This window comes from Acartia tonsa, chromosome 5 (genome assembly GCF_053477335.1).
Source record: "Acartia tonsa isolate MP-2025a chromosome 5, ASM5347733v1, whole genome shotgun sequence".
NCBI classification, from domain to species: Eukaryota; Metazoa; Arthropoda; class Copepoda; order Calanoida; family Acartiidae; genus Acartia; species Acartia tonsa.
In genome coordinates this window covers 15,087,422-15,115,074 of record NC_137264.1, presented here as the reverse complement: position 1 = coordinate 15,115,074, position 27,653 = coordinate 15,087,422, and the positions used below count along the sequence as shown (strand labels likewise).

Sequence of the window (27,653 nt, the reverse complement as noted above, 5' to 3'; positions counted from 1 at the left end):
CATTTTTATGACTTTATTGTAGAGGTGCTTTAAAGTTTTCCTAATCGACTTATTTTTTATTGTTTATTGTTATTTTGAAATTAGGTAAAATTTCTTTCTTAGCATGATTAAACAGTTGCTTCATGCTTGTACGTTATTGTTGCAAGAATCATCATGGCTTAAAATTATTTCAGATTCATTATACCTTAATAGGAAATATTATTTCATTTATATTTTGATATAGGAAGCAAATATTATTATGATTTTAGTATTTAAAATTAATGAAAGGCGAAGATTTGCTCTTATTATGGTCTATACGTCTCATCATATCAGTCAGTAAACCTGGAAATAAAGTCATTTGTACAAAGCCCAAAGTGTGTTAAAATTGTGTCAAAAATGATCAATGTAAAGTAAAAAAAATTTTTTAGGGGTTTTCTTTTCCACTTCTCATCACATCTCCCTCATTTTTATGACGTCACATGGATTATTTGTCACTTTGTACCCATACGAAATGGCCACTACAGGAAAGAAAAGAAAACTTAAAACCTGTTCTTGTTTTTATGAATGATATTTCTAATCACATCCCTGGCAAAAAATGAATTATTTTTTGCCCAAGGGAATAAAGGACGGAGCGATAGCACATCATTTATTACTTTTCCTCTAATAACAGGCTTATGGATATACAGACAAAGTGAATCATAAAGTAGCTTTGCTACTACAAAAGGACATTATAAATTATAATGATATAACTAATGAAATGTTGGCCAACTCTTTTTAGTATTGGTCAAATTATATTTTGTTTAATAAATTACATTTATATTAAATATTTTATTTATTGTGGGTTTTTATACTTAGTTCTTTTCCTTGACAATTAATTTTTCTAAACAAGGATTACAATATTAATAAAGAAAGCTCAATGCATAAGACAAACGAACAGTAACAATTATAAAGTGGAACTCCATTACTTATTCTGCTACGGTAACAGATCTATAGAATAGATGTATTTACAGATAACTACCTCCCCCACTTTTCCAATGACCTTTTTCGTCTTCTACCAAATTGTTTTCTGTTTTTTGCTACTGTGATAATATTCTCGATTGGTTGATTTACAAAGACCCAATTGAGAGTCGGCACAAGGTAATTGTGACAGGGAAATAAAGTTATTTAACCCTTTCTCCCTCCAGTGTTTTACTCTACGGTTACAAAATAATGCCTATATTTTTTGCTAAAAGTATTAGATAATAATTCTATGGGGTTTGTATGTCTGTAGACGATAGGACAGTGATTTTTTATATTAAACAGTCAATTATTTCCATTTGAAATGGCTGAAAATCTGATATTTTATTGGCGTAAAGTTGGCGTAAAACTTGTTTTTTTTTATGGACATGAGTTTCCTTGTTTAGTCATACATTTGTAAATACGTTAATTTCTTGACCGCATAATATTTGTTTGTGGCTTAGATTTCATTTTCACATTTTCATTTTCTTTTTTTATTGCGGAGCTTTTCTTCATTAAATGTCTTGTTTGAATGTGATTCCTGTAATAGTTAGGTGTATTTTTAGTAAGAATACCAACTCTATAAGAATTACAACAAGTCTGTATTTCCACTATATTGTAAATATGATGAGTTTTGGCGTTTTTAAAAAAAAATATATTGTATAATGTTATGATTCTATGAACTTGATTTATGGGACATGGATTCCTAGTACCATTAAGTATGATATTTTAAGCGAAGCATCTCTATATAAAAGTCCTAAATTGAAAGTATTTCCATAATCAATTTATGAATTAAATGATATCTTTCTCTTAGATAATCTTAGTTAATGTTCATTTGTCTGACTTTTAAGCTTTGCTTTCATGAATGTTGTCATCATTGTTTTGTTTCAAAATAAAATAATTTTGGAAACCTACCTTTCCCAAAATATATAAAATCTTGACCGGATCAATACGAAGATTCTCTGTTAAAACGATCCTATTTGTTTGATTTATCAGTAAGAACTTATTAGATAGACAGTCAGACATCCTGCAGACATCCCACTTCTTTTATATCAGGATTATATGTTTATAATACAAACTTACCCAGAGAGGGAGGGGACAACAGAGTATAATTTACACTGGTACCCGAACTTTTATAACCACGAAATCCTACTCGCTGGCCCAAAAACTTTTATTGAATTTTGATTGGTTGGTTCCAAACTTGAAGTGAGGAAACGTTTCAACCAATAATATTAATTTACAAAAGGGATAATTTTATCATAATTGGAGATGCATATCAATTTTGCTTCCATTGTCTTATCCCTTAAGATCCCTGAAATTTACCAATCTTATTTTTAACCCTGAATTGTATTATGTTTTATGTTTGCATATATGGGCAAAATCTGATAATATGTATGTATGGTATTTCTATATATATCCATCCATCTTACAACAAATTTCTGGTAAATTAAACTTAGTCTGAAAATTTTACTTTGCTACTTTTAAATTTATAAATAAAATGGGCATACGTACTTTCTTAAAATGATTATAGGAACCTAGTAATAGTGTCTGACTGATTATGACGTAAGAAAAAAAATTAGCCAATGAGAGGCCACTATAAATTTTACCATTGGTCAATAATGACCTCTCATTGGCTAATTTTTTTCTTACGTCATAATCAGTCAGAAACTATTACTGGGTTCCTATTTCAACATAACTAAATCAACGATAAGGGCTATCTGTGAAATATGGAAATAGAATATGTAGATATTGTGCCTGGGGAATTTTTTCTTTCAATGTAGGTTGCTAATATAGTCCTCACATATTGGAATGGTTAGTATACATTTTAAAAGAGGGGGGGGGGGAGTGTAAATCATAATAATGGACGACGTGTATATTAGCCAACTGGGAGAAACATTTTATATTCATGTGTTTTATATTCATTTATGTATGTTACTGATAGATGGACGTTCTGACCCTAAATGTACGAGGCTTTAAGTTATCAAATCCTTTAAAACGTTGATCTATTGAAGGTTTTCTTTTAGTCTGTCTTTTTCATCCGATTTTTAAAACAATCGTGGCCAAAACGATTATAAATTGTTGGAAAATTTGTTTTATTTCATAATATTTCACAGTGGGATCTTTTGCCAAAAAACGGGACATTAAGGGTAGACAAAAGTAAACATCAATAAAAAAGCTTGTATTTGACGAAATGATGTGATTTCTTTTGCTTTAACTCAAAAATAACATAAATTTTGCTCCTGTTAACTTCTATTGCGCATTTGGTATGCACGTCTTGCTGTTTTGGAGGAGCGAAGCTACCCTATTTTTAAAAAACCTATAAACCTTCATAACTTTAGTTAGGATAGGAATATTTTAACAAAATCAACGTCTATGTAAATATTTCTTCAATGCAAACAATGTTTGTGAACATGAATATAGCGTCAGGTGCACCCAGTTCGAGTCCCGGCATTTTTAGGTAGGTCCAGTATAAGTAAAATAGGACACTAATAAGGCATGTTTTCTAATGTTTTTTTTTACAGATATAAACAACAATAACATAATTTTCAAAACACTTTTGATTTTGTGTTAATACCTTTATTCTAAGTCTAGCTATCTTCATTTAAAGTTTGTATAAGAATATAAACATAATTACTAATATTATATTCTCTCTCAAATGTATATTTCTCTCTCTCTCTCTGATGCGTATATAATATTTTTGCAATATTATAATTAATTCGCAAATTTGAATTTCTGCTGGACCAAAACCAGTTAGAAATACAAATTTTTTTAGAACACATGAAATTTAGCAAATTTAATTGCTAAAATAAAAGTATTTATAAGTCATCTTTTTTTAAGGACTCCTTGTTCCCTTAAATGTCCATTAAAACCGCGAGAACGGCAAAAATCGTTAAAAATAACGCCTACGGCGGCAAATAACGGCGAAACGGTTGGCCGGAGGCAAATAATGCATAAGTAAAGAAAGTTCCGCCTCAAAAAGTTTGAAAACATTGCAGAGATGACTTTGGGCTCTAAAATGACTCCTTCCCCCTCTAACGGGGGAAAATTTGAAATTAACAAGAACGAAATTGTTCAAACCATGCAATGTAAAATGCTCAATTACTCAAAAACGGACAAGAGGCCCCAGGTTGTGAAAACTGTTTTATACACAATACATGTTGTATATTGATATTATTATTGCAAAACCCGGGGCCTCCTGTCCGTTTTTGGGTAAAATGGAGAAAACTGATTTTTTGGGGTTAAAAATCTTAATATTTTTGGTGAAATTCTCTCACAAAATGTCAATTTACACCATCAAAAAAATATTTTTTTAAATTTTTTCTTTAATTAGACATTGGTACAGGTATCTGAAAAGTACCTCAATAAATTTTTTTTTCATAAGATGAACATAAATGTATTTTTTGTTGCTTTGAAAAAATTGTGTAAAAAAATCTGGAAAATCATCAAAACTGAAAAGAAATTTTTCACTACCTTTTTTAAAAATGGCATAAATCCGCCAAAAATGAATATTTTTTAAAAATTTCTTTTCTAGCTGTCTACTTACAGCCATTATTAGGTCCTAGGACAGATAAAAGTCGATTTTAGATTTTTTGGATGTCCCGATTTTTTTCAAAAGATCCCACTGTGTATTTGTATCTTTCAATGCATAAAATGTACATATTCTAGTTTTCAAAAGTTTTGAAATATAGTTCAGAAGTAGGGATATGTATGGGGTGTGCGTTTAAACCAACTAAAGGACTAGTGCGGACTCAAAATAAACTTTGATTAAAGCTGTCCTTTAAATGGACGATGTTGTAGTTGGAGATTTGTACATTTCGAAAGTTACTTTATTTTAAAATTTTACTCTTATGTAGACTTTATTCTTGTTAGCTATTTGATTAAATTGGTTGTATTTAAAAAAACTTAATATATGTGTTAGTTTTATTTTACTGGCATAAACATACAGATTTTACATAGGTTCATATTATAGATGCGTAGATTTAATACCCTTAATACAAAAAAAATTAAAAACCTGTCGAAAATTTACATAAGGTTAAAATATAAAAAGTTGTTGCTCATATAGGTATAGAATAATATTTTTTTTCCTTAAAGTATCAATTTACATTTTATAACGTTATATGACTAAATACTGTTGCCGTGGCAGGTGCGTAACATAAATAGTTAGAGTATAGGGATTGCCTTGGCCCATAAACTAATTACCAAGTAAGAACGTCTCAGACAAAGCTATCAAAAGGTTGGTTGTCTGTTGGATATCACTTAACCTACTATCCACCAGGGTGCGTTAGAGTATAGTATCCTATTACAAGCGGATGATGTCCTTGGGTTTCTAGAAAATAACTTGAAATCGAAGGAGAATCCCGCCCCAGTAATAAAAGAAAAGTTATAAGTTTATTTGTTCAATGGCATCCCTTCTTTAACGAAATTTTGCATAAGATTTTGCTCAAATTTCAACATAATGTAGTGCAGGTGTTACTATATGTTTGTCAATGTTGGTTTATTCTTCTGATATTTTTTAGCTTGTTATTCGGAAATTGTCATTCTTGTTGTGATAGGTTTCATAAGATTTGCAACATAATTGTTGATTGCAATTTAAAATTGCAAGGCAAAACCAATTTATATTGTCAATAGTATAAATAAATTGATGTTTTTAAATGCGAAATTATCAGGAAGGGATGGGACAATGGACTGCAACTTATATTCGTACCCAAAGTTTAATAAACATGTTATCTTATATGCTGACTTAGTAACCTTGGGTACTTTTATATAATTGTGATTAGTAAAATCCTACAGGTAATTAAAAGGTTAAAAAGCAACATGTTTTAAATGGACGTAGGGACTTTCTGGTGACGATTAAAGAGTTGCTACGCTTGCTAAATCGTACCTAACTGTTATATAAATCATCATGCAAAGTTTGAAATGTTCTATTATTTTCAGAAGGAAATGATCATGTAATCCAGTAAGTGTTACCATGTAGATGTTTAAAATGTTCAGATTAGAAATATCTGAATGAGGATAGCTACTCCACTGTTTGCTAATCGTACCTGATAGGTAATATAATAGTTAACTGTAGAGTTCCTACAACCTTAGATTTCTTTATTTGTATTCTTTAACTTCCTTATGATCTTAATTCGTTTATCAGTCATCTATCTAAATATTTTGCTGGTTTTTTTTAACTTTACCTATTTCTCTAGTATATATATCCAGCTATTATTATATCTCTCTACCTAGGTTTTAAAATGTTTGAGGGTGGCCTAAGATGGCATACTCTTCTTGCTTCAATAGTTCTGTTGCTCTATCTATCTATGTAATCTTTGTTTACCTAATTTTATATCTATCTATCTAGGTTTTACAATGTTGGAGAGTGGCCTAAGATGGCAGGCCCTGCTTGCCTCCATAGTTATGTTGTTCTATCTATCTATGTAATCTTGTATCTATCTATCTCTTAATTAATCTATCTATTTAGGTTTTACAATGTTTGAGGGTGGCCTAAGATGGCAAGCCCTGCTTGCCTCCCTAGTCCTATTACTACCTGGCCTAATCCAAACTTCCAAATGTCCACAGTACTGTAAATGTATTTGGAGGTAAGATTCTAATCAGGAATCTCCTTTAATAGGTTAGGTTATATAGGGCCCTTTTCGAAGGCCTGCAGTGTTTAGGCATAGAAAAAAAACTTAACCCACAATCCCCTTCCTTATTTCGAGTTTATTTTACACAAATTAAGGAGGTTTGTTTTAATGCTCGAGAGGCAGTTTGAGAAAAAGCCCGAAAGTTTTCAGATAACAAAATAACTAATACTTAGATATATGTATAGAAATATCCTCCTATTATATAAAGTAGTAAGCTTTTTTGTCTGTAGCGAAGGATTACGCTTACCGCTAAACTGATAAGGTTCTCCTAGTAGATAGACAGACAGCAAGAAAATATTGACTTTCTAAATTTGATAGGAAGATACCCAGTAAATAGAGAGACATCAAGAGTTATAATTGTTGTTAATTTATCAAATTAACTTAATCAAACTTGTGAGATTCTCCTAAACTAGTTTAATAGCATGTTATGACAGGAATATTTTCGGTGCTTTCACTTAAACCTTTTTTCTTAACTTCCCCCCCCCCCCCTCCTTGCTTCTCTCACTCTCCCAACCTGAGTGGCCATGTACAAACTGGGTAATCCCCTGCAGAGCATCTCTTACTTTTAATTAACCTTACCTAACCCCAAATAATCACAAGTAATGGTTGTAAGTTTTTTATTTGAATTAAGTTTTTATCATTTATTACGGGCTGTGCCCCCAACAGCAAGAAAATCTTTATAAAAATGAGTAGGGAAAGCCAAAAAATAGCTTAAAGACCAAAAAGCCCAAAGGGAAAACATTCACAGGACCAAAATGGATCTTCCACAAAATGGAGATCTTATTAGGTTCAATAGAAATCGAGATCATGAGCTACAGACAAAAAACCTTACTACTTTAGAATCTTCAAGTGGCACTTAAGGTGGGAGGAGTGGTGAAAAAAACTGGGGGGGCTGGGTCATCCCTTATCGGGAGGGGGAGGATGCCCTCCGCCAAAATAGTTTAAAAACTTCTTGGACCTATAAGAAGCTTCCATGTAAAGGAGAACTATATCGGTTCCGCAGTAAGCGATATCCTTCCCGACAAACAAAAAAGCTTATAATCTATATTACAAAGTAGAATGATGTCTGTCTGTTTGTCTGTTTGTTTGTCTGTCTGTCTGTTTGTTTGTAGCGAAGGATCTCGCTAATCGCTGAACCGATCCGGTTCTCCTTTACAGGATAGCTTCTCATAGGTCCTGGGAAGGTTTAACACTATTTTCTTGGGGGATGGGACACCCCCAACCCCCCCAAAAAATGAAAAATACCCCCCCCCCAAAAAAAAAAAAAATTTTCTTTTTAAAACTAAAATTAAAATAGTGGGGTCGACTAGCCCCCTCCCTCCCCTCAAAAAATTTTTTTTTAAATTTTTCTTTTAAATCTAAAATACGAAAAATTGGTTTGATTAGACCTCTTAAGGGAAAGCCCCTAGAGGCTAGGGGCGAAGCCGCTAGTTTATAAATAAAGAATGATGTTTCACTATTTATTTGTCTGTACTTACTTAAAAAAAAGAAGAGAAAAGAAATGGTAAGGGTAAACATTTTAAGTAAAATTAAAGTTAAAACTTTTCTTAACTTTCTTGCTCTGGTAAATTAGCAGTTTCCTTCTATATTAGCTGTATGGGATTAAATGCCCCCTCCCCTCTAATTCTTAAATAGCCTGGAAATGCTTTGCTTTATATATTGTGCCTTATTGTCCTAGTAGTTATAATTTGAAAAATTAAATGAAAATGAGATATAATTGTTTTTGAGTTTCTACGCTTATTCCTTAATTGTACCAAATTGTAACAGGAATTATCATGACAAGATTACATTTGATAAGACAATTTTGACTGAATCATTGATATGAGCGGATGTACGAAGGGACGTAAGGACAGACCTACCCTAAATGTAGAAAACCCTGTTTTATAATTTTTTCAAATAGAAACTGTAAACAGGGCTCAATTTAAATCAAGAAGGAAATTTTACGAGATTAAGTTTAACAAAAAGATGGTATCTAAAAAAGTTTAGCTCAAAGATGTTAACAGCATTATGTAGGATGTTAAGTTAGAAATATACATAGATAAAATAAGGGATAAATAGTAATATATGAAAGAATATGAGGTATATTTAAAGCATATAAGTATAATCTTATAAAATTACAAAATAAATATGAAAAAAATAGGCCTAGATAAATGCATCTGTAAATCAGCTGTCTATAAATGGCCGTTGTTCATTAAGATATCCAAAATGGCTTATTAAAAGATTGTATAATAACAACCTTTGTCTTAATTTGAGACTGTTTTGAATGAAGATCTTACAAACTGCAATAAAGATGCATTTTTATGGCGGCTTAGCTGCGCGACAACGGATTAAATAAGAAGTAGATTGCCGTTGGCTGAGGGACAATGATAGTTGTTTATCGCATTGTATTATAGACAGCTTCCCGCGGATATCAATTTTAAAAAATTATTAAATCAAAACCAGTTATGTTAACCCCGAGGTACCGAAGGCTCGGGCTAACAAAATATGTATTATTTTGTTTTCTTGGAAAAATGTCTATAATACAATGCTATACATGATTTTTCAGTAAGGCTGAGAACCGGTTCTAATCCTGCGGATCATAAAACCCATACTAGAAAAGATGTTCTAAAAACATTGACGGCTGCGACTGTAGCTTGTATAAAAATAATGTGACTCAACCGTGGTAGCGGTAATATTAAGTATTTTGAATGAAACTGTTTATAGTGCCTTTAACAAAATTACGTCATACATTACAAATGACAAATGATAGGCCAATACACAGACGAAATTACAAACATACATATTACAGTATACATTTTAATTGACCAATGTTAGGCCAATATGACGTTATTCTTTAAAGGCACTATAAAAAGCTTCATTTTGAATGGCTGGTGGTCAATGCTTTTCAGTTAAGCTTTTACTTTTCATATATTATCATTATTTGTAGGTCTAGTAAGATTACTGTAGAATGTGTTGATATGGGGCTCACAGCTCTACCTGCAGATATTGATACTAGCACACAGGAATATATACTATTCTGTAAGGATAGATAGATAGATATAATGATAGAAAGATAGACAGACGGGCTGACAAACAGACATACAGAAAGACAGACAAAAAGACAAACAGATAGAAAGGCAGACAGAAAGACAGACAAATAACCAGACAGACGAACAAACAGACAGACCAACAGACAAACAAACAGACAGACCAACAGACAAACAAACAGACAGACAAACAGACAAACAAACAGACAGACCAACAGACGATCACAAACAGACAGACCAACAGACAAACAAACAGACAGACCAACAGACAAACAAACAGACAGACCAACAGACAAACAAACAGACAGACCAACAGACAAACAAACAGACAGACCAACAGACAAACAAACAGACAGACCAACAGACAAACAAACAGACAGACCAACAGACAAACAAACAGACAGACCAACAGACAAACAAACAGACAGACCAACAGACAAACAAACAGACAGACCAACAGACAAACAAACAGACAGACTAACAGACGATCACAAACAGACAGACCAACAGACAAACAAACAGACAGGATGGATGGATGGATGGAAGGATTAATAAATAGATAGAAAATAAGATAATTAATAAAAATTGGGAAAGAATTAGATAAATAGATATACCTATATACATAAAGATGAATAGATAGATAAATTTGTGAATAGTAATATTGATTGATTGATTAGGTTCTTTCACTGAATCAGAATAATTTTACAATTCTACCAAATGGGGTAAGCAATATTTTTATAAGCGTAGCTACTCTGTAATATATGTATGCTCGTTCGGGTTAAATAACTTCTTATTTTATTAAATACAATATATACATTTGTAGCTGAGTTACTCAATAATTTGAGTAAAAATGTCTTTCAACCTAAAACTTCTTAATTATTTTCAACTAAAATGTCTTCTATTGGCAAGGGAGGCAGAGGTCATTGGACTGTAACTTATACTGGTCCCCAAAGTTTAACAAACGCGTTCTTTCATTAATTGATTCAACGCGCTGCAGAAACTTAATGTAAACTACCGGTGTCCACCAAAATATGCAGAAGGGGTATTTTTTTATTACTATTAGAGGTAAATATGTATTTAATGTCAAGTGTCTTATCCTTTAGACACCTGGCTAATGATCTAAAACTTGTTTTATTTTAGATGTTTCATGATTTCGGGTTGATTAACCTACAACGAATTAGTTTAGCGGGGTGTGATCTACATACAATCAGAAATAACGCCTTTTCAGGTAGCGTAGTGTGATTCTTATAATTTTTAACCTTTAGAGTTTGATTAGTGAGTTGTGCTTTACTTAAGGTTTTTAATATTGTTGTCTATTTACACTTAAAGTTAGTTATCTTTATCAACAAATATAAATTTTTGTATGTTTATCTTTTAAATAAATATTCTTCACATTTTAGGCCTTTTTAACCTTGTTGATTTGGACTTGTCTTCAAATAGGTAAGATTTATTGATTGGAAAAAGGGTAAAACGAATTTTTGTTGAGGGGTGATTTCTCTTTGCAGGGTGGTCATGCCCTCTCCAAAATAGAAACCTTCGCTAGACCTATGAAAAGCTTCATAGTGAAAGAACACCATATAGGTTAAGCGGTTAGCGAGATCCTTCTGTACAGACATACAAACAGACATTCTATTACTTTCATTTAAGGATAACTGTACATGTACTAATAAAACATATGAACAGATATAGATATAGGTAGTTATGTAGACATTTTGATTTTATGTTTAGTTCTTTAGGGAAGCTTGTGACTGGGTTTTAGGCTATTTCTAAGGATAGTGAACTACAGGATTAGAGGCTACAGGTTAAGCCGTTGTGAAAAAAATATAGATAATATCTTGTTGTAATAAAATTTGTTATCCAGTCCAAAGTTAGACAATTTATCAACTTTAAGAACAAATTAATGTTTACAAGAGAGTTTTCAGGATAAAAGTTGTACGGTGTATGTCTGTCTGTGGGGCTGTCTGTCTTTCTTTGAAATTGAAACCAACGGACATCTCTTTACAGAGAAGCTCCGTTTAGGTGGTACAGTAGAGGGGCTTTTAAAGTCAACCATTTTTAGGAATACAAGCTTTGAGATAGAAGTAAATTGAATTTATATGCATGAAATCTTGCGAAATACAGTATTTTCATGTTTATATTAAATTATTTTTAAACATCGACCTATTCTATAATCTCTACCTTTTTTATAAATCAGAAAAATCGTTATAACTTTTTATTTGCATAAGATGATACCTTTGTTTTTTGTGTGTGCTTTATTTACCAAAATTCGTATTTGTGGGTTTAAAATTGTTTAACCTTTCTAACTTATATATGATAATATGTAGATGCATAAAACTTTTACACGAAATCTTTCTTCATGGTGTTTTGGACAAGATTAAAAATTGTAATAATGTAAACAGTGCATATGAAAATTAAATAATAAAAGTTATAATTACTAATCTTGTAGAAGTAATTACTACATCAAGACAAAAAAGTTTATTACACAAAAATTATAATATATCATAATTAGTTTAGAATATCTTATGATAATTCTCAAGGAAAATTAATATCTTTTTTATATGTTTGTATATTTGTGTGTTTAACAGAAGATATAACTGATATGTTTCTCCAGTGAATATATATTTTGGGGGAGGGGAATTCCACCCTCCCATGAAAATAAACACAAAAAATTACTTTTCTTTAAAACTAAAATTAGAAGTGGGAGTTGAACTTACATATAACCCCCCCTTTCCCTTACCCTAGAGGCATCTAGCGGGGTAGTGGATAGTTAAAGTTAATATGCAGATGTAATATTTTGATAATTTGCGGAATTGAATGCACACCAAAGTTTGCATATTCAGAAACTATTTAATAATCAATTATCAATTTAAGATTTGTACTGCGTCAAATAGATAGATAAACTATATATTATAGATAGATAGGTTTATTTGAACAGGATTAATATACATTAAACTAGCGGCTGCACCCCTAGCAAATAGGAGAGGGTTAGAGGAGGTCAGAAAAAAGGCTAAAACCTACTCCAAGACATTGTTTAAGTTTCCCTGAAAGTAAAACCAATTAGGACCAGCAATGCTCAAGAACTTTTGCTGAAAACCAAAAACGAACTTACTACTTTATAATTATATTAAAGATAGACAATTGGCTGCGCCCCTATATATGGGGTAGGGAAGGGCAGTTAAAAAAAATTCTAAAACCATCCCAAGAAATAAATCTAAAAAATAAAATAGCCTAAATTCATGCCAGGACCTATGTGAAGCTTACATAAAAGGTAGAACTCAATCGGTTCTTTAGTTACATAAATCTCATGCTACTGACAAAAACTTACTATACCATAGAGAAAAAAATAAAAGAGAGGAATCAAAGCAGCTAGAAGACGAAAATAGGCAGTGGGCCTAGAGGCCTAATCAGCGCTGTTGCCGCGCTAAAATTTATTGCTATTCCACTACTTTTCAAATGGGAGGATTAAAAATTATTTTAAAAAACATTTTTTTACTTTTTACTATTTCCATATTTAGGGCAAGAATATTAGATTAGATATTTTCGTTTTAATGTTTTAATTAAAAATTACATAGAATTTTATTTTTGTTTAAAAAAATTTGTTCATGAAAGATGAATCCTTCTATTTCTAAAAAGGGGGAAATTTTTTTCATAATGAACATTTAGCTGATTCTGACCGCCCACGGCTGTTTGCTAAATATCGCTTTTCTTTTTATTCACATTACTATTTATGATTGACTTACAAAAAGCCCTGGGCGGCTTTTGATTTTCGTCTGCTTCTAAATTTAGGGATGGGGAAGTAGTATTTTACCATGAAAAAGGGGTGAGTATTCATCCTCTTATCCTTTTTCCTTATGTACTTTACTTAATTGGATTGCTATTCAGTAAAGTTGTATGCATGTTTATTGTGTATGTCCAGTAAGATCCTATTAACAAATCGACCATTTTTTAGGAAACTTTATTATTGGTTCAGGGCAGGTTTAAGGTCATTTAGGGGGGGGGGGGTTGACTGCACTGATTTGGTGTTAAGAAGCTTCTTAAGCGGATTTTAGAAATGAATTTTATTGGATAAAACAGTAAATTTTCAGCCTATAATGAGATAATATATTGCTGTCAAATTATTGTTACTAATCGACTATAAGAACCTAGTTTAACATTAATATTTAAACAATATATATAGATTACATTACTGCTTAATCTTTATACTAATGTAACAAGATGTCTGTGTCGAATCAAATTTAAAATTTTATTTCTATTGGGACAAAACATATACATTTAATATCAACATTAATAAATGATAATGTTAATGATGTGTGCCTGTATGTCAGTACCGCAGGATCTTGCTAAACGCTGAACCGATATGGCTCTCCTTTATATTGTAACTTTGTACATGTCCTGGAAAGATTTATAACTACATATTCTGGGGGAGAGTACCAACACCCTCCCAAGATAAATTGACCGTAGACAAAAAAGACCCCCTTAAATTTTTGTCTTTTAAACCTAAATTTAAAAATTTGGAGGGCGACTTACTTGTAATTTGAATTAAGCAAAAAAAACTTACTAGTAGGCTTTACATGGTGTTAAGTATTGTAAAAATGCTAGAAATTTTACAAATAGGTCCGAAAACTTACTTACTTTAGTTACTTTGTAGATTAGAAGTCTTTAGGGAAAAGGGAATGATATTCTGACAAACAATTATAAAGGAAAATTTCCCTACAACCCCCTTCCCCTTTTCATCCCTTTCTTACCCACCCCTCTTCACTAACAAAATAGACTTCCACCATACTTAAAAGGTTTCGTGATTTTTTTTAGAATTGATTGTTAGAATAGCTACCCCTGAGAAGTCTTGCTTTTGTATGTCATTCTAAATCTCAAAAAGTTTTGAAAGGGCGAAAATATGTTAGTCTTAGATAAACACCTATTTAATAATAGTTTTAAAATAACAATGGGTTATGGTGTTAAGGGCTTTTAAATAGTTTACATAACTTTGTCCAAGTTTTTAGTTGCAAAGCTACTGTATAGTTTTTACCTGTAACATTGTTTTATGTTTACTTCATATAGGGAACCCAATAGCATCATTCGCTTGTGATGGGATGCGTTACTCTAACGCCTAACATTGAATATTAGGATGAGTAACATCCAACAGACAACCAATCCTTATCCTACCTTTATCTGGAAGTCCTAACTGTGCAAAGTAATGAGTTGCACCTGTTTACAGGACAAGGCATTCCCACTCTTACTATTAGTGTCAAACGCCTGACATAAAAAAAGTGGGTACCATTTTTAACGTCTCGAGTATGAAGTGGTGTGGTGAAGACACAAACCCGACTCGGGCAGGCATTCTATGCTGCGGGTTGATTAATATTTGGTGTGTTCAGGTTAACCCAGGTACCAACTGGTATGTTTCAACAGACAACTTCTCTTGTATCCATCAACCTTGCCACCAATCCTATTCAAGTACTACAGAAAAATTCATTTCAGGTATACTTGAGATAGATAGATAGATAGATTTTTAAATAGATAGATAGATGAACAAAAGTGCAAATTTTTTCATTTATTTTACACTTTGATACCTTTATGATAAACTTGTAAACTTTACACATACACATCTCCTTTGAACTTGATTTTGAAAACCTATAAAAGAACCCTAGTTGTAAAATAACTTTTTACTTGAAATAAAAAAGAAAGATATAACATGAAATTTAGTTCAAACTTAAAGAAATATTTGTTATGGCTACAGCTGTAATAACAAAATTTACTCAGAGTATTTCACTGATTTCAAACTCATAATCCAGAGAACGGTTTATATTAAATAATTTAACATATGTTATATAGATAATTCTTGCAATAGAAATAGTATTTTATGGAGGATACATGAACCTAGTAAAAGTGTCTGACTCTTGATTATGACGTGAAAAAAAATAGCCAACGAGAGGCCACTATAAATTTTACCATTGGTAAATTACAGTGTATACTGGCCTCTCATTGGATAATTTTTTTTACGTCATAATCAGAGTAAGACACTTTTACTAGGTTCAGGATACATTTCTGATATGATAGTAAGTTGTGAGTATGTTTACTAGGATCTAGTAAATGGCTTTATTGAATTTTAGTATCCATACAGAGCAAGTTTTATGCTATATTTTTACAGATTAAACAAAGACGGGAAAAAAATAAATTTAATTTATGCTTTTCATTTTTGGCACTTTATTGTATAATAAGGTTAAAAAAGATATATATTTTGTCTTAATAGTGATTTTAAATTTTTCTCTAGTAAGAATTTCTCTGTTGTCTTTCAATATAAAATGTTAAAAGGGTTGATGTAAACTTTACAAAATAGGCATAATCAACTTTTAGGTGGTTGGAATATGAACAACTCCTATATTTGTAAAAGCTGTCCTTTTAACACTGCTTACTTTAGCTAAAATTGTCATTTACATATCAATTTTACACATAAATTGACAAAATCTACTTTTGGATGATTGGAAAATAAGCAACTATAATTCTTGTAAGAGTTGTCTTTTTGACACTGCTTATTTTAGCTAAAACTGTCAATTGCAAAACAATTTTCAAATGGACAATCTCAAATTTTGGGTGGTTAGAAAATAAACCTTTTTTTTCATCTGAGAGTCGTTCTTCTGCATCATTGATTATTTTATCTCAAAATTGTTATTTGCGCATACTTTTTTTAAATAGAAATTTAAAATGTTTTTTACATAAAACATCTTTTGTTTATTATAAAAAAAATGTGACTATGACTGACATGTTATCAACTGAAATTATTATACGAACAATAATGATATCGATATTTGATAAAAAGATCATGTCTGACATATTATCAACTGACTTTATTCTAACTTTAGACCAAAACTACAACAGATTTTGGTCATTACAAAATTTTCTATATTCCTATATCCTATTGTATAAAGTAGTATGCGTTTTAATTTTAGTTTTAAAAAAAATTTTACAAATTTTTGTGAGGGGTAATTTTTTTAGGTTCGATTTCTCTTGGGAGGGTGGTGGTACCCTCCCCAAAAATAGTCTTACCGGGACCTATGAGAAGCTACCCTGTTAAGGAGAACCTGATCGGTTCAGCGGTTACCGAGATCCTTCAGTACAAATAAACAGACACACAGACAAAGATCCTTTTACTTTATTATAAGGATATACTAAGCACGGTAGATTAAAAAACGAAGGTAATAGTCAAAAAATCTTTTTAGTAAGTTTTATTAAATGAAAATATTAATGAAGAATATGATACTGGGATAAAAGTTAGTTTAACATAACAAATCTACCTAAAAATTCAGCTATTACAATTTAAATATAGTATCTAATTTTGGTATAGTCATGAGTATTTAACAGATAAAAAATATTTCTCGTATTCATTCGAATCCGGTGGAAAGGAACCGGTTCTCATCCATACGAAAAAACTATGTCTAGCATCGTATTATATCCAGCTTTCTACGAATATAAAAATGTACAATCAAAAGATTAAAACAAGTTCTTTTAGCCGGTGCCTCCAGCACCTCGGGACTAAAAAAACTAGTTTTAATCTTTTAATTGTACATTCTATATCCGCGGAAAGCCGTTTATAATACGATGCGAGAAATAACTATTCTTTTATCGTATTTAAAATGATAATGTATGTATTCCAGTATAACTATTGTATACTGTAATTAATACTATTTCGCTTAAAATCCAAATAAAATTATGAATAGCACATACGAGAATAGGTTTCCAAATTATTCTACCAATATATGTAGTGATCACATGGCGAATTATATAATTTCTACCTTTTTCATCCATGAAGGAGAGAGAGCAACTCAATATTTACTTTTAAAAAAATTTTGAAAAATTAAAATTTTGAATGTATAATGTATGAATCGGCAACTCAAATTCAACTCCTTAGGTTTGCCATGTAATCTCATGTTGCCAGAATATTTGGAATACCCATTCCAGCATGATCAATATTAAGAAAATATGAATAATAACTAGCATTAATTTTTTATGGTTAATATGAAAACAAATATTAATATTAGAATACTGTTGCTAATAAACATAGTTGTTCTTGTTTTTAATAAGAGAAAAGAAACATTTTAGATGAATTCTTATTTTCTCATTTTATGTAATGAAAAAGTAAATTATTATTGACATGAAACATTTAGTCAGTTATTTTTTCATTATATGTGTTAATAACTTAATTATATAAAAGCATTTTTTTTCTATAATTACGGTCTGTACATTACTTAGAGTTTGACATTAGGAGTTTTGGTATTTTTAGACATTGTGTAATGTCTGAATATTTTTTATGAGCCTTTTTTGGATGTTATTATATCTAATATATTAAAAATATTGTACTATAAAAGGTTAACAGTGATATCGTCCTTAAATTGAAAAGTTTTCCACTTAAAAAATAAATTTCATAAAAAGCAGGTGTAAAAATTTTTTATTGCGCATCGCGCACTCCTATGTCAAAACCCTGTAAACGCCACTGATTGAGTGACAAACGAACAGTTTTATGCTAATTTTGTAGAAATAAATTAACTATAATGATTTATATTTTTTAGGATCTAAGAAACCTTGTGAGGTTAGATTTATCAAGCTGTGAAATTCATGCCATTCACAAGAATGCTTTCGATGGACTTACTAGCATAGGTAAGTTTTATTACTGCTTTGCGTGTGTTTATGTTCATGATTCATGCCATAGACAAGAATGGCTTTGATGGGCTTACTAGCATTTTTCTCAGGAATAGGTTTATCCAATAAGCGAAATAAATCTAAAATAATATTTGGGGGGCAGATGAAAAGGTCATCAATTCTACTATGTGTTGACCACCGACAGCTGAAAAACACCTATAGGTTTCATGATTTTTTTCGAATTATTTTCGTTGTTGGTATAAGCTGCATTTTTCTTACTGTTGTGTGTGTTTGCGTGCAAAGTCATGTAAAAAATTTATGATGTATCCAAGAATACTTTTGCTTATGTGTATAGGATAATGTAGGTTAACATTGCGACGGGGGAATTTTTGTGGTCAAATTAGGTTGCTACTAATATCCTTAGATATTGTTCAATACAAAATTATAAGGGGGTAGGATAGGGGGTATCGTCATATTAGTCATCTTGGAGAAATATTTTATCAGGATATCCACGTTGTCTATATACATTCTTATTAATAGACAAATAGTATAGGTAAGTTTTATTACTCATTCATTTTAAACTTTATTACATGCAACACATACTGTCCCTTTTCTTTTCTGCACTTTTATCAAGAAATATGATCTCTTACTTATTTGTTATTGTCAAATTACTTTGTAAATATTAAACACTATACAGATATGATAATAAGTGGAAATGAATTCACACCCGCTAAAGGAAATATTCTCTTGCGGATGTGATACTAAGCTGAACTGAATGTACACCCGATAAAGTACATTTTCTATCTTTATATATTTTGCTGATAAATTATCCAGGTAAACTAGTGAGGATATGGGTTTAATACAGTAATCTTAGGGGATAAGACAATCAATGATAAATAAAATAAAAACAAGACCCATCTTTCCAACAAATTTCTTTTTCAACACATAACATTTGTTTGCAGTTTCAGAGATCTACTAAAAAACCCTCATCATTTAGTTTGTAAAAAATATTTTATTTCTGAACATTTCTTTAAACTCAAATTAACTGTGTGCATTTGCAAAATTTTTATAAAAAAACTTTTAAAACACAGTTAACATTTCAAAGGATTAAGCTTCTTTGATATTCAGGTTATCTTTTAACTCAAATCAATTGTTTGCATCATCAAATTATACTTCCAAAATTCTCAAATAAGTCAACATTTTATACCATGTAGTTTTCATTTCATGTTTCATCAAAAAAATGTACACATTTTTTCACTTTTTTGGTTAATTCAAAAGAACACCAATTCTTCCTCCATCCTAAAACCTAAACAAAGCAGGATATCATAAAGATTAAAATTTTTCCCATCTCAGGAATAACTCCACCCATTTTTTAACAGATTTCAAAATCTAAATCTCCACCCATAAACAACCAAGGACAAAGATAAATCCACACATTTTCATAACCCCCTCACTCCTCCCACTTTTTTGTCTCCTCCCAGTTTTTTTCTGTCTCCGCCTTCAACCAAACTCACCATCCAAAACTCCGCCTATTTCCTAACCATCAAAAAAATTCCTTTAATAAAAACTATGCCCCGCCCCATAACTCAAACAAGGCCAAGAATTAATCCTTACTCCTCCTTTTCAAAAAACTAATGTTTTAATCTTTTATTTCAAACTTTTTCAGTAGTCATCTGTATTCTATGGTGATACCTAAGATTCAAAATAATTTGTGACATTGTTCTATATAAATGTATGTTTAATATCTATGATCATATTTGCTGTTATCTAATGTCTCATGCCTATATTTTTTTAGACAAAATGAATTGAAAATGATTGCTAAAATCGAAATATATCTTCATGTCTTAGAATAGTGTAATTTTTTTTAAAATAGGTTGAAAAACATACTAACTTTAAAATAAAAATTTATGAACATTCTAAATGATGATAAATAAATCATCACTTCTGTAGATTGAGATTATTGGGTAAAAGTTTGGAAACTACTAAATGAGAAACACTCAATAAAAATCAATGAAAGTTTCCAAATTTTTTTTTGAGCCAACACATATGATAACATGGTTTAAAACTTTGGGTGCTTTAAAACTTTACAATCAAATGTCATCTTGGCCATTTTTTACAGTAATATCATTCTTTTTGGACTAAACAAAAGTGTCCTGTTCTATTACGAATTGTGTTAAAAAATTTTAGAATTGCAACTAATATAAGTAGAATAAATTTATTGGCCGATTTCAAGGTCATTGGGAGACGACCATTTGGTTGACCTATTCCAGTAAGAGTAACAAGAATACTATTCAAATGCCCCACCGAATATTGTGTTATTATAAAAAGATGATAAAATATCCAATAAAAATATTAAGACTGAATATTGGTTAATTTTATTGAGTCCAAGTAGTTTATATTATGGGGGCTAGTTTTATAACAACAAGAACGCAAACGGTCATAAATGCGTAGATGGCAGGGGGTGGGGTTCAACATACCTCTAACAGAAATCAGTAGGGTGTTAAGTTTACAACCTTTAAGTCTACACTTCACAAACCCCTTTAGTCGCCCTATCAATTTAATCAAGAAGTGTCAACTTAAAATATCTGATGATCATGTATTTTTAACGTTTTTATTAAACCACCGAGTCTTAAAGGTCACACACCCCTACAGTTACACCCATCTCAAAATTATTTTTTAGGTTTTTAAAAGAATGACATGGTGACTTTAAATTTTTTGATGTGCTAAAAACGTTCTATGATAATTATTTTTTTTAGAGAGACTAAAGCTGAACTCTAACAAGCTTGCTAGCCTGCCCGGAGGTCTACCCGCCAGCCTACATGGGCTCTCCATCCAGGATAATCCCTGGCATTGTGATTGTAAACTCAGGAATGGTTCTTATAAAAAGTCAATAGCAGATAAATGGTAATATTTACAGTTATTTGGAGCATATTTATTTTGGTAGTTGTCCTAGGTATCATTGTTTAAAATAGACGTATGTACAATTGTGCTATTGTGCTTTCTAAATTGAAATGAACTGTTACAGAAATCATCATACAAAGTTTGAAATCGATAGGACAATTCTAACATGCATAATTTAACATTAAAAAAATATATTTCCAAATAAGAACAATCATAAAAAATTAGAATGTTTAAACAATGGTTGGAGACCAGTAATGTACCGCTGGGAGTGGAACCACAGTGCCACAGCCCTCCCAGGAACAGTTTTATAACACGACTATATGTTGATTCGTGTTCGGATCATAATCAAATCATATTAAAGAAGTTATCGTTGGTTATCTTAACTAAAAGTGGGGGAAATGCCTTGATTCATTTACGGGCACAAATCATAAGAGATAGGGTCTTGTCTGTTTGACAATTGGTCACGTAATTATGGCCTTTATTAAGTAAGATTTAATTCATAAAAATCAAATATTCTAGGGCATTGGCCAGGTAGTTGTCATCTGGAAGTAATCCAGGTTTTCAAATCAACCTTTAATCAGATGCTTTTATTTCTTAGATCTTATCTTGCTTAATTAACTGCATTGCATGGATAAAATTAATCAACCATTTGATCAAACAATCTTTATCTTTACATTCTAACTGTTTATCGTAACATTATGTTTGATTATCATCATTTATTTAAAAACTGAGTAGCTAAGCCGCTAATAAAACTGGACTGTTTCCAGATTATTTTCGTCAAAGTTGAGTAGTTTGAGTGTACCTGAGCTGGCTTGCCTGCCAGATATGAACCAGCAAAGTGTGGCGCTAGTTGCTGAGTCTGGCGACACTGTTAGGTAATTATCTTTCTATCTACCTAAATTACAAATACAGGGATCTAAAGGGATAAGACATTGACCATTAAATTAATGTACATCTCCAACGATGAAGCACAAAATTGCCCCTTCTGTAGATTACAATTAGTAGTTAAACGTTGGGACATTGATCTAATAAACCAACCAATCAAAATTCAATAAAAGTCCCCAAGGTTGTTAAGCCAATTAATAAGAAAATGTTATTATAAGACTTTAGGGACCAGTATGATAAACAGCCTAATGTCCCATCCCTCCCTGTGAGATAAATATCAATTGCGACAAAAATAAGGTTAATATGCCCAGTAATGATACAACGGGTTAATAGATGCGTTTACTTACACCTAGTTTTGACACTATTATTAAAAATATTACCAGATATAACAACTATCTATCTATTATATATCTAAAGTGAGTCCTTTAAAACTGAAAGGTTAGGTGTTTGAATACATGTTTTAAAATGGACTTATTAACCTTAAGTGACTGTGTAATGGTAACTAAACAATATTTATTGTAACAACTTTAGGTCAAAAGAGCATTTTACAATATTCCACGAATATTAAAATAAAAATCATAAAATTAAAACCAGTTTTGTTGGCCCGGGCCTTCGGCCGCTCGGTCTAACAAAACTAGTTGTAATCTTTTAATTTTTTATTTTATTATTCACGTAAAATAACTATTCCATATCCTTCTCTTGCCCGATAATTAGGTTTTTGACAAAATAGTTGAACTATAAAATAAATTTAATAAGTTTTTCTAGATAAATTTCCGCAAAACCAGCTTAGTAAAGGTTAAGTGGCTTTAATAAATAAAAAAAATGATTTTAAAAATATAGCTGAAGTGGATAATGCTATATAACGTTTAGATATCATTTTTAAATGATGATTAGCATCTCTATAAGTATCTGCTTCCCTCACTGCCTCACTCACTCTCTGTTGTATAACGCTATTATGTATATTTATGTACATTTTAAGTAGCAACTGCTTTTTCCGCTTTTTCAATATTCCCCTTTTAGAATGAACCATTACATACTTTGTATTAGTACACTCAAACATCTTTTAAATGTAAACCTATTTTTGTATTCTTCATATTTACAAGGAGGTAGAAGACAACGAAAATTAATATATCTTACTCTTTACAATGCATACAAGTATTATTATTCTATGTTAAATAATATCGTTTTCGATACTGTTTAATTTTAAACATTGGTCCTTGGTAGATTAAAATAATAAAATTTCTTGTAGGTTAAAATGCTCCGTAATATCCGACCCCGCCCCAACAATAGTCTGGAGCTACGAAGGGGACCAGATCCGACTTCTTGGCGAAGATTCGGGAAATTTCCCGCCATTTCAATACATCGCCACCGGTTCTCAGGTCATTTTATTTGATTGATTGATTGCAATTATAAAAGTTATGTGCAGCATAATATCTCATATATCAGCTACAAATGTGAACTTAAAAAAACAATATATCTATAATGCAAAGTAGAAAGATGGCCTTCTGTCGTACTGTATTTATATACTAGCGGCTTAACCTCTAGCATAAGGGCTCCTATTCAAAATGGTAAGAAGGTGACAGAAAATTGGCTAAAAATCATCCTAAGGCTTTATTCTAAAAAGAAAATAGCCTAAAACCATCCCATGTCCTATATAAAGCTTCTCTTGAAAGGAGAACGCCGTCAGTTAAGAATTTATTGAAATCTTGAGCTTCAGAAAAAAATCTTAATACTTAATGTAATATAGGATATATTTATGTAGATAAAACGAGGAGCCACGGGTGCCGAATCTGAAAAATACGGAGTGGAACATTTCTTTGACGGAGACTTGAGCTATAGGAGTGAACTAATGATTAGAAATGTCACGGCAGGTAAAATTATGTTTGGTGCTTTATCCTAAAGTGCCAGTCGTACACTGAAACCCCACTAACAATATTTGAAAATAAGTGCAGTTTAGTTTTTTTCATATGTCATTGTCTGACACCTTACCCTAACCCTTTGGAGCCAACTAGCACTGACTACCTAACGTAACCTAAAATAAACAAGAAACAAACGTAAAACTGCCCTTCCTTTATTTTCATTTATTTCAAAATGAGGTAAGTGTTCGACTTGGCACCTTGGGGGAAACTTTCGATCCCAGTTGATTAGTGAGGGCAGGACAATATTTAAAATTACAGACTGTTAATAATACTAAAATCATAACACTACATATCTATAATTTAAAGTAGAACGGTGTCTGTCTGTCTGAAGCTTAGATCTCAAACCACTGAACCGATTGGGCCTTACTCTTCAGGAAATATACCATCTGGTCCTGTGGTTGTTTTAAGCTATTTTCTTTGGGAGTCGAACACTCCCAAACATCCGCCCTCCACCAAAAAAAGTCCCCCACAATATATTGTTACTTTTTCTTTTAAACAGTTTTACGTATATTGTGTCTACGAAAATGATGGATGTGGTAAAACTATTAGTCCTCGTGATTGTAAAATCATTGGGTTATAATTCGATATACTATTGTAACAGGATGTCTATCTGTATGTCTACCTACTACAGGAAAATAAAAGATAGAAAAAGAAAGGGAGAAATAAAGTGAGAGTATTGTTTAAAGGATATTTGAGAAAAGTTGAAAAAGAGAAAGAGAAAAGGAGAGATAAAGTGAGAGTTATGAGTAATAAATATTTAAGAAAAGAAGACAAAGAGAAAGAGAAAAAGAGAGATAAAGTGAGAGTTATGAGTAACAAGTATTAAGAATGTAAGAAAAAAGAAAGAAAGAGAGAAAAAAAGAAAAAAAAAGAAGAAATAAAGAGAAAAAAGATAGAAAATGATAATTATGAGTAAACGATAAAGAGAAAAAATATTAAAAGTGAGAAAAAAGAAAGACAAATAAAAAGTAAGAGAAAAGAAAGAAAAAGAAAAGAGAGAGAGAAATGTAAAAGAGAGAAGAAAAGAAAGAAAGATAAAGTGAGAGTTATGGGTAAAAGATTGCATTAATCTCAACTTTTCTTTATCTTCCTCAGAAATTACTTTTTTATATGCATCACTGTGTATCTATCTTTTTAGCTTTGTATTTATCTATCTAGCTAGCTTTCAATTATCTATCTATCTAGCTGTGTATTTATCTATCTATCTAGCTTTGTATTTATCTAGCTAGCTAGCTTTCAATTATCTATCTATCTAGCTTTGTATTTATCTATCTATCTAGCTTTGTATTTATCTATCTAGCTAGCTTTGTATTTATCTATCTATCTAGCTTTGTATTTATCTATCTATCTGGCTTTGTATTTATCTAGCTTTGTATTTATCTATCTATCTAGCTTTGTATTTATCTATCTATCTAGCTTTGTATTTATCTATCTAGCTAGCTTTGTATTTATCTAGCTTTGTATTTATCTATCTATCTAGCTTTGTATTTATCTATCTATCTAGCTTTGTATTTATCTATCTAGCTAGCTTTGTATTTATCTATCTATCTAGCTTTGTATTTATCTATCTATCTGGCTTTGTATTTATCTAGCTTTGTATTTATCTATCTATCTAGCTTTGTATTTATCTATCTATCTAGCTTTGTATTTATCTAGCTAGCTAGCTTTCAATTATCTATCTATCTAGCTTTGTATTTATCTATCTATCTAGCTTTGTATTTATCTAGCTAGCTAGCTTTGTATTTATCTATCTATCTAGCTTTGTATTTATCTATCTAGCTAGCTTTGTATTTATCTAGCTAGCTAGCTTTGTATTTATCTATCTATCTGGCTTTGTATTTATCTATCTATCTAGCTTTGTATTTATCTAGCTTTGTATTTATCTATCTATCTAGCTTTGTATTTATCTATCTATCTAGCTTTGTATTTATCTAGCTTTGTATTTATCTATCTATCTAGCTTTGTATTTATCTATCTATCTAGCTTTGTATTTATCTAGCTAGCTAGCTTTGTATTTATCTATCTAGCTAGCTTTGTATTTATCTATCTATCTAGCTTTGTATTTATCTATCTATCTAGCTTTGTATTTATCTATCTAGCTAGCTTTGTATTTATCTAGCTAGCTAGCTTTCAATTATCTATCTATCTAGCTTTGTATTTATCTAGCTAGCTAGCTTTGTATTTATCTAGCTAGCTAGCTTTGTATTTATCTATCTATCTAGCTTTGTATTTATCTAGCTAGCTAGCTTTAAATTATCTATCTATCTGGCTTTGTATTTATCTAGCTAGCTAGCTTTCAATTATCTATCTATCCAATTAGTTAGCTTAATCTCTATATATAATCTCTATCGTAAGTTATATATCTATCTAACTACCTAATTTTATAGATAGCTAACGATCTATTTAGCTTGCTTACTTTTATTTATTATAGCTAGCTAGCTTTATATTTATCTATCTATATAGTTAGCTAGCTTTGTATTTATCTATCTTTTTAGCTGGCTTAGTATTTTACTATCTGGCTATATAGCAGTGTATTTTATATATAACTAGCATTTTATATTTCTATCTATAAAGTTAAAAATAAAAACCTACAAACAATGTAATTTTGTAATCTATGTTATTTATTATCCATCCAAATATCTACCTATCTATCTAGGAGAAAATGGATCCTACAGCTGTATAGCTAAGAACAGAGCAGGAATAGGCACTACGAATTAATCTATTATTCTATCTTTCCTACTATCTATTTATCTATCTAGGAGAAAATGGATCTTATAGCTGTATAGCTAAGAACAGAGCAGGAATAGGCACTACTTATTAATCTATTAATCTATCTTTCCTACTATCTATTTATCTATCTAGGAGAAAATGGATCCTACAGCTGTATAGCTAAGAACAGAGCAGTAATGGGCACTACTAATTAATCTACTTATCTATCTATCTAGGAGAAAATGGATCCTACAGCTGTATAGCTAAGAACAGAGCAGGAATGGGTACTACTAATTAATCTATTTATCTATCTTTCCTACTATCTATTTATCTATCTAGGAGAAAATGGATCCTACAGCTGTATAGCTAAGAACAGAGCAGGAATGGGAACTACTAATTTCAGTCTTTCTGTGGCTAAAGACGCACAGGTCAATTAAATATAAATATGTATCATGTTACTTGTAGTTTAAAATCTTATCAAAAAATTAGATTAACTTTTATATAAGCTTTAATACTTACAGGGATCTTAAGGGATAAGACGATGAATTGATTTACATCACCAAAAATGTTAAACACAATTACCCTTCTGTAAATTAAAAATTATTGACTAACAAGTTTTGACACTAATATTTTAGAACAACCAATATATAACTGAGGGTACCATAAAGACATTTTGTTATTTGTAATTACAATCGATTTTAGAGAAATTAATCGTATTTTTTTTATATTAGTTTTATTGTGTTAATATAATATTCCTTTGATAAGGTTTCTGGATTTCTTGAGATTGGACTGGATCACCTGGTTATATTCAGGAATATATATAGTTTAAATCTATAATGTAAAGTTGTACGATGTCTGCCTGTCTGTCTTTTTAAAGCTTAAGATCTTGGTAACCGCTGAACCGGCAGGATTGTGCTTCTCAGGGAATATAGATACTGGTCATGCGTGGTCTTTATTTCATAGGAAGTGGGACAACA

General features: G+C 31.0%; 1 protein-coding gene across 1 annotated transcript; it reads left to right on the top strand.

Annotated features, from left to right (window-relative positions):
* Positions 1 to 5,908: 5,908 nt before the first annotated feature.
* On the top strand, positions 5,909 to 26,685 carry LOC145319947 (uncharacterized). The gene is made up of 14 exons (XM_080162347.1): positions 5,909 to 6,024; positions 6,440 to 6,557; positions 9,529 to 9,605; positions 10,307 to 10,350; positions 10,769 to 10,856; positions 11,029 to 11,068; positions 15,004 to 15,106; positions 18,193 to 18,280; positions 21,019 to 21,130; positions 21,389 to 21,532; positions 21,931 to 22,038; positions 23,298 to 23,427; positions 23,811 to 23,919; positions 26,624 to 26,685. Exons 2-14 carry the CDS (start codon positions 6,448 to 6,450, stop codon positions 26,683 to 26,685), a joined length of 1,215 nt encoding a protein of 404 aa, XP_080018473.1. The 5' UTR covers positions 5,909 to 6,024; positions 6,440 to 6,447.
* The last annotated feature ends 968 nt before the right edge of the window (positions 26,686 to 27,653 follow it).

Coding starts and splice junctions, on each gene's coding strand:
- LOC145319947 (XM_080162347.1), top strand. CDS start 6,448: ATGTTTGAGGGTGGCCTAAGATGGCAAGCCCTGCTTGCCTCCCTAGTC. Junction 11,069..15,003: donor TTGGACTTGTCTTCAAATAG/GTAAGATTTATT, acceptor TGGTGTGTTCAG/GTTAACCCAGGTACCAACTG. Junction 18,281..21,018: donor CGATGGACTTACTAGCATAG/GTAAGTTTTATT, acceptor TATTTTTTTTAG/AGAGACTAAAGCTGAACTCT.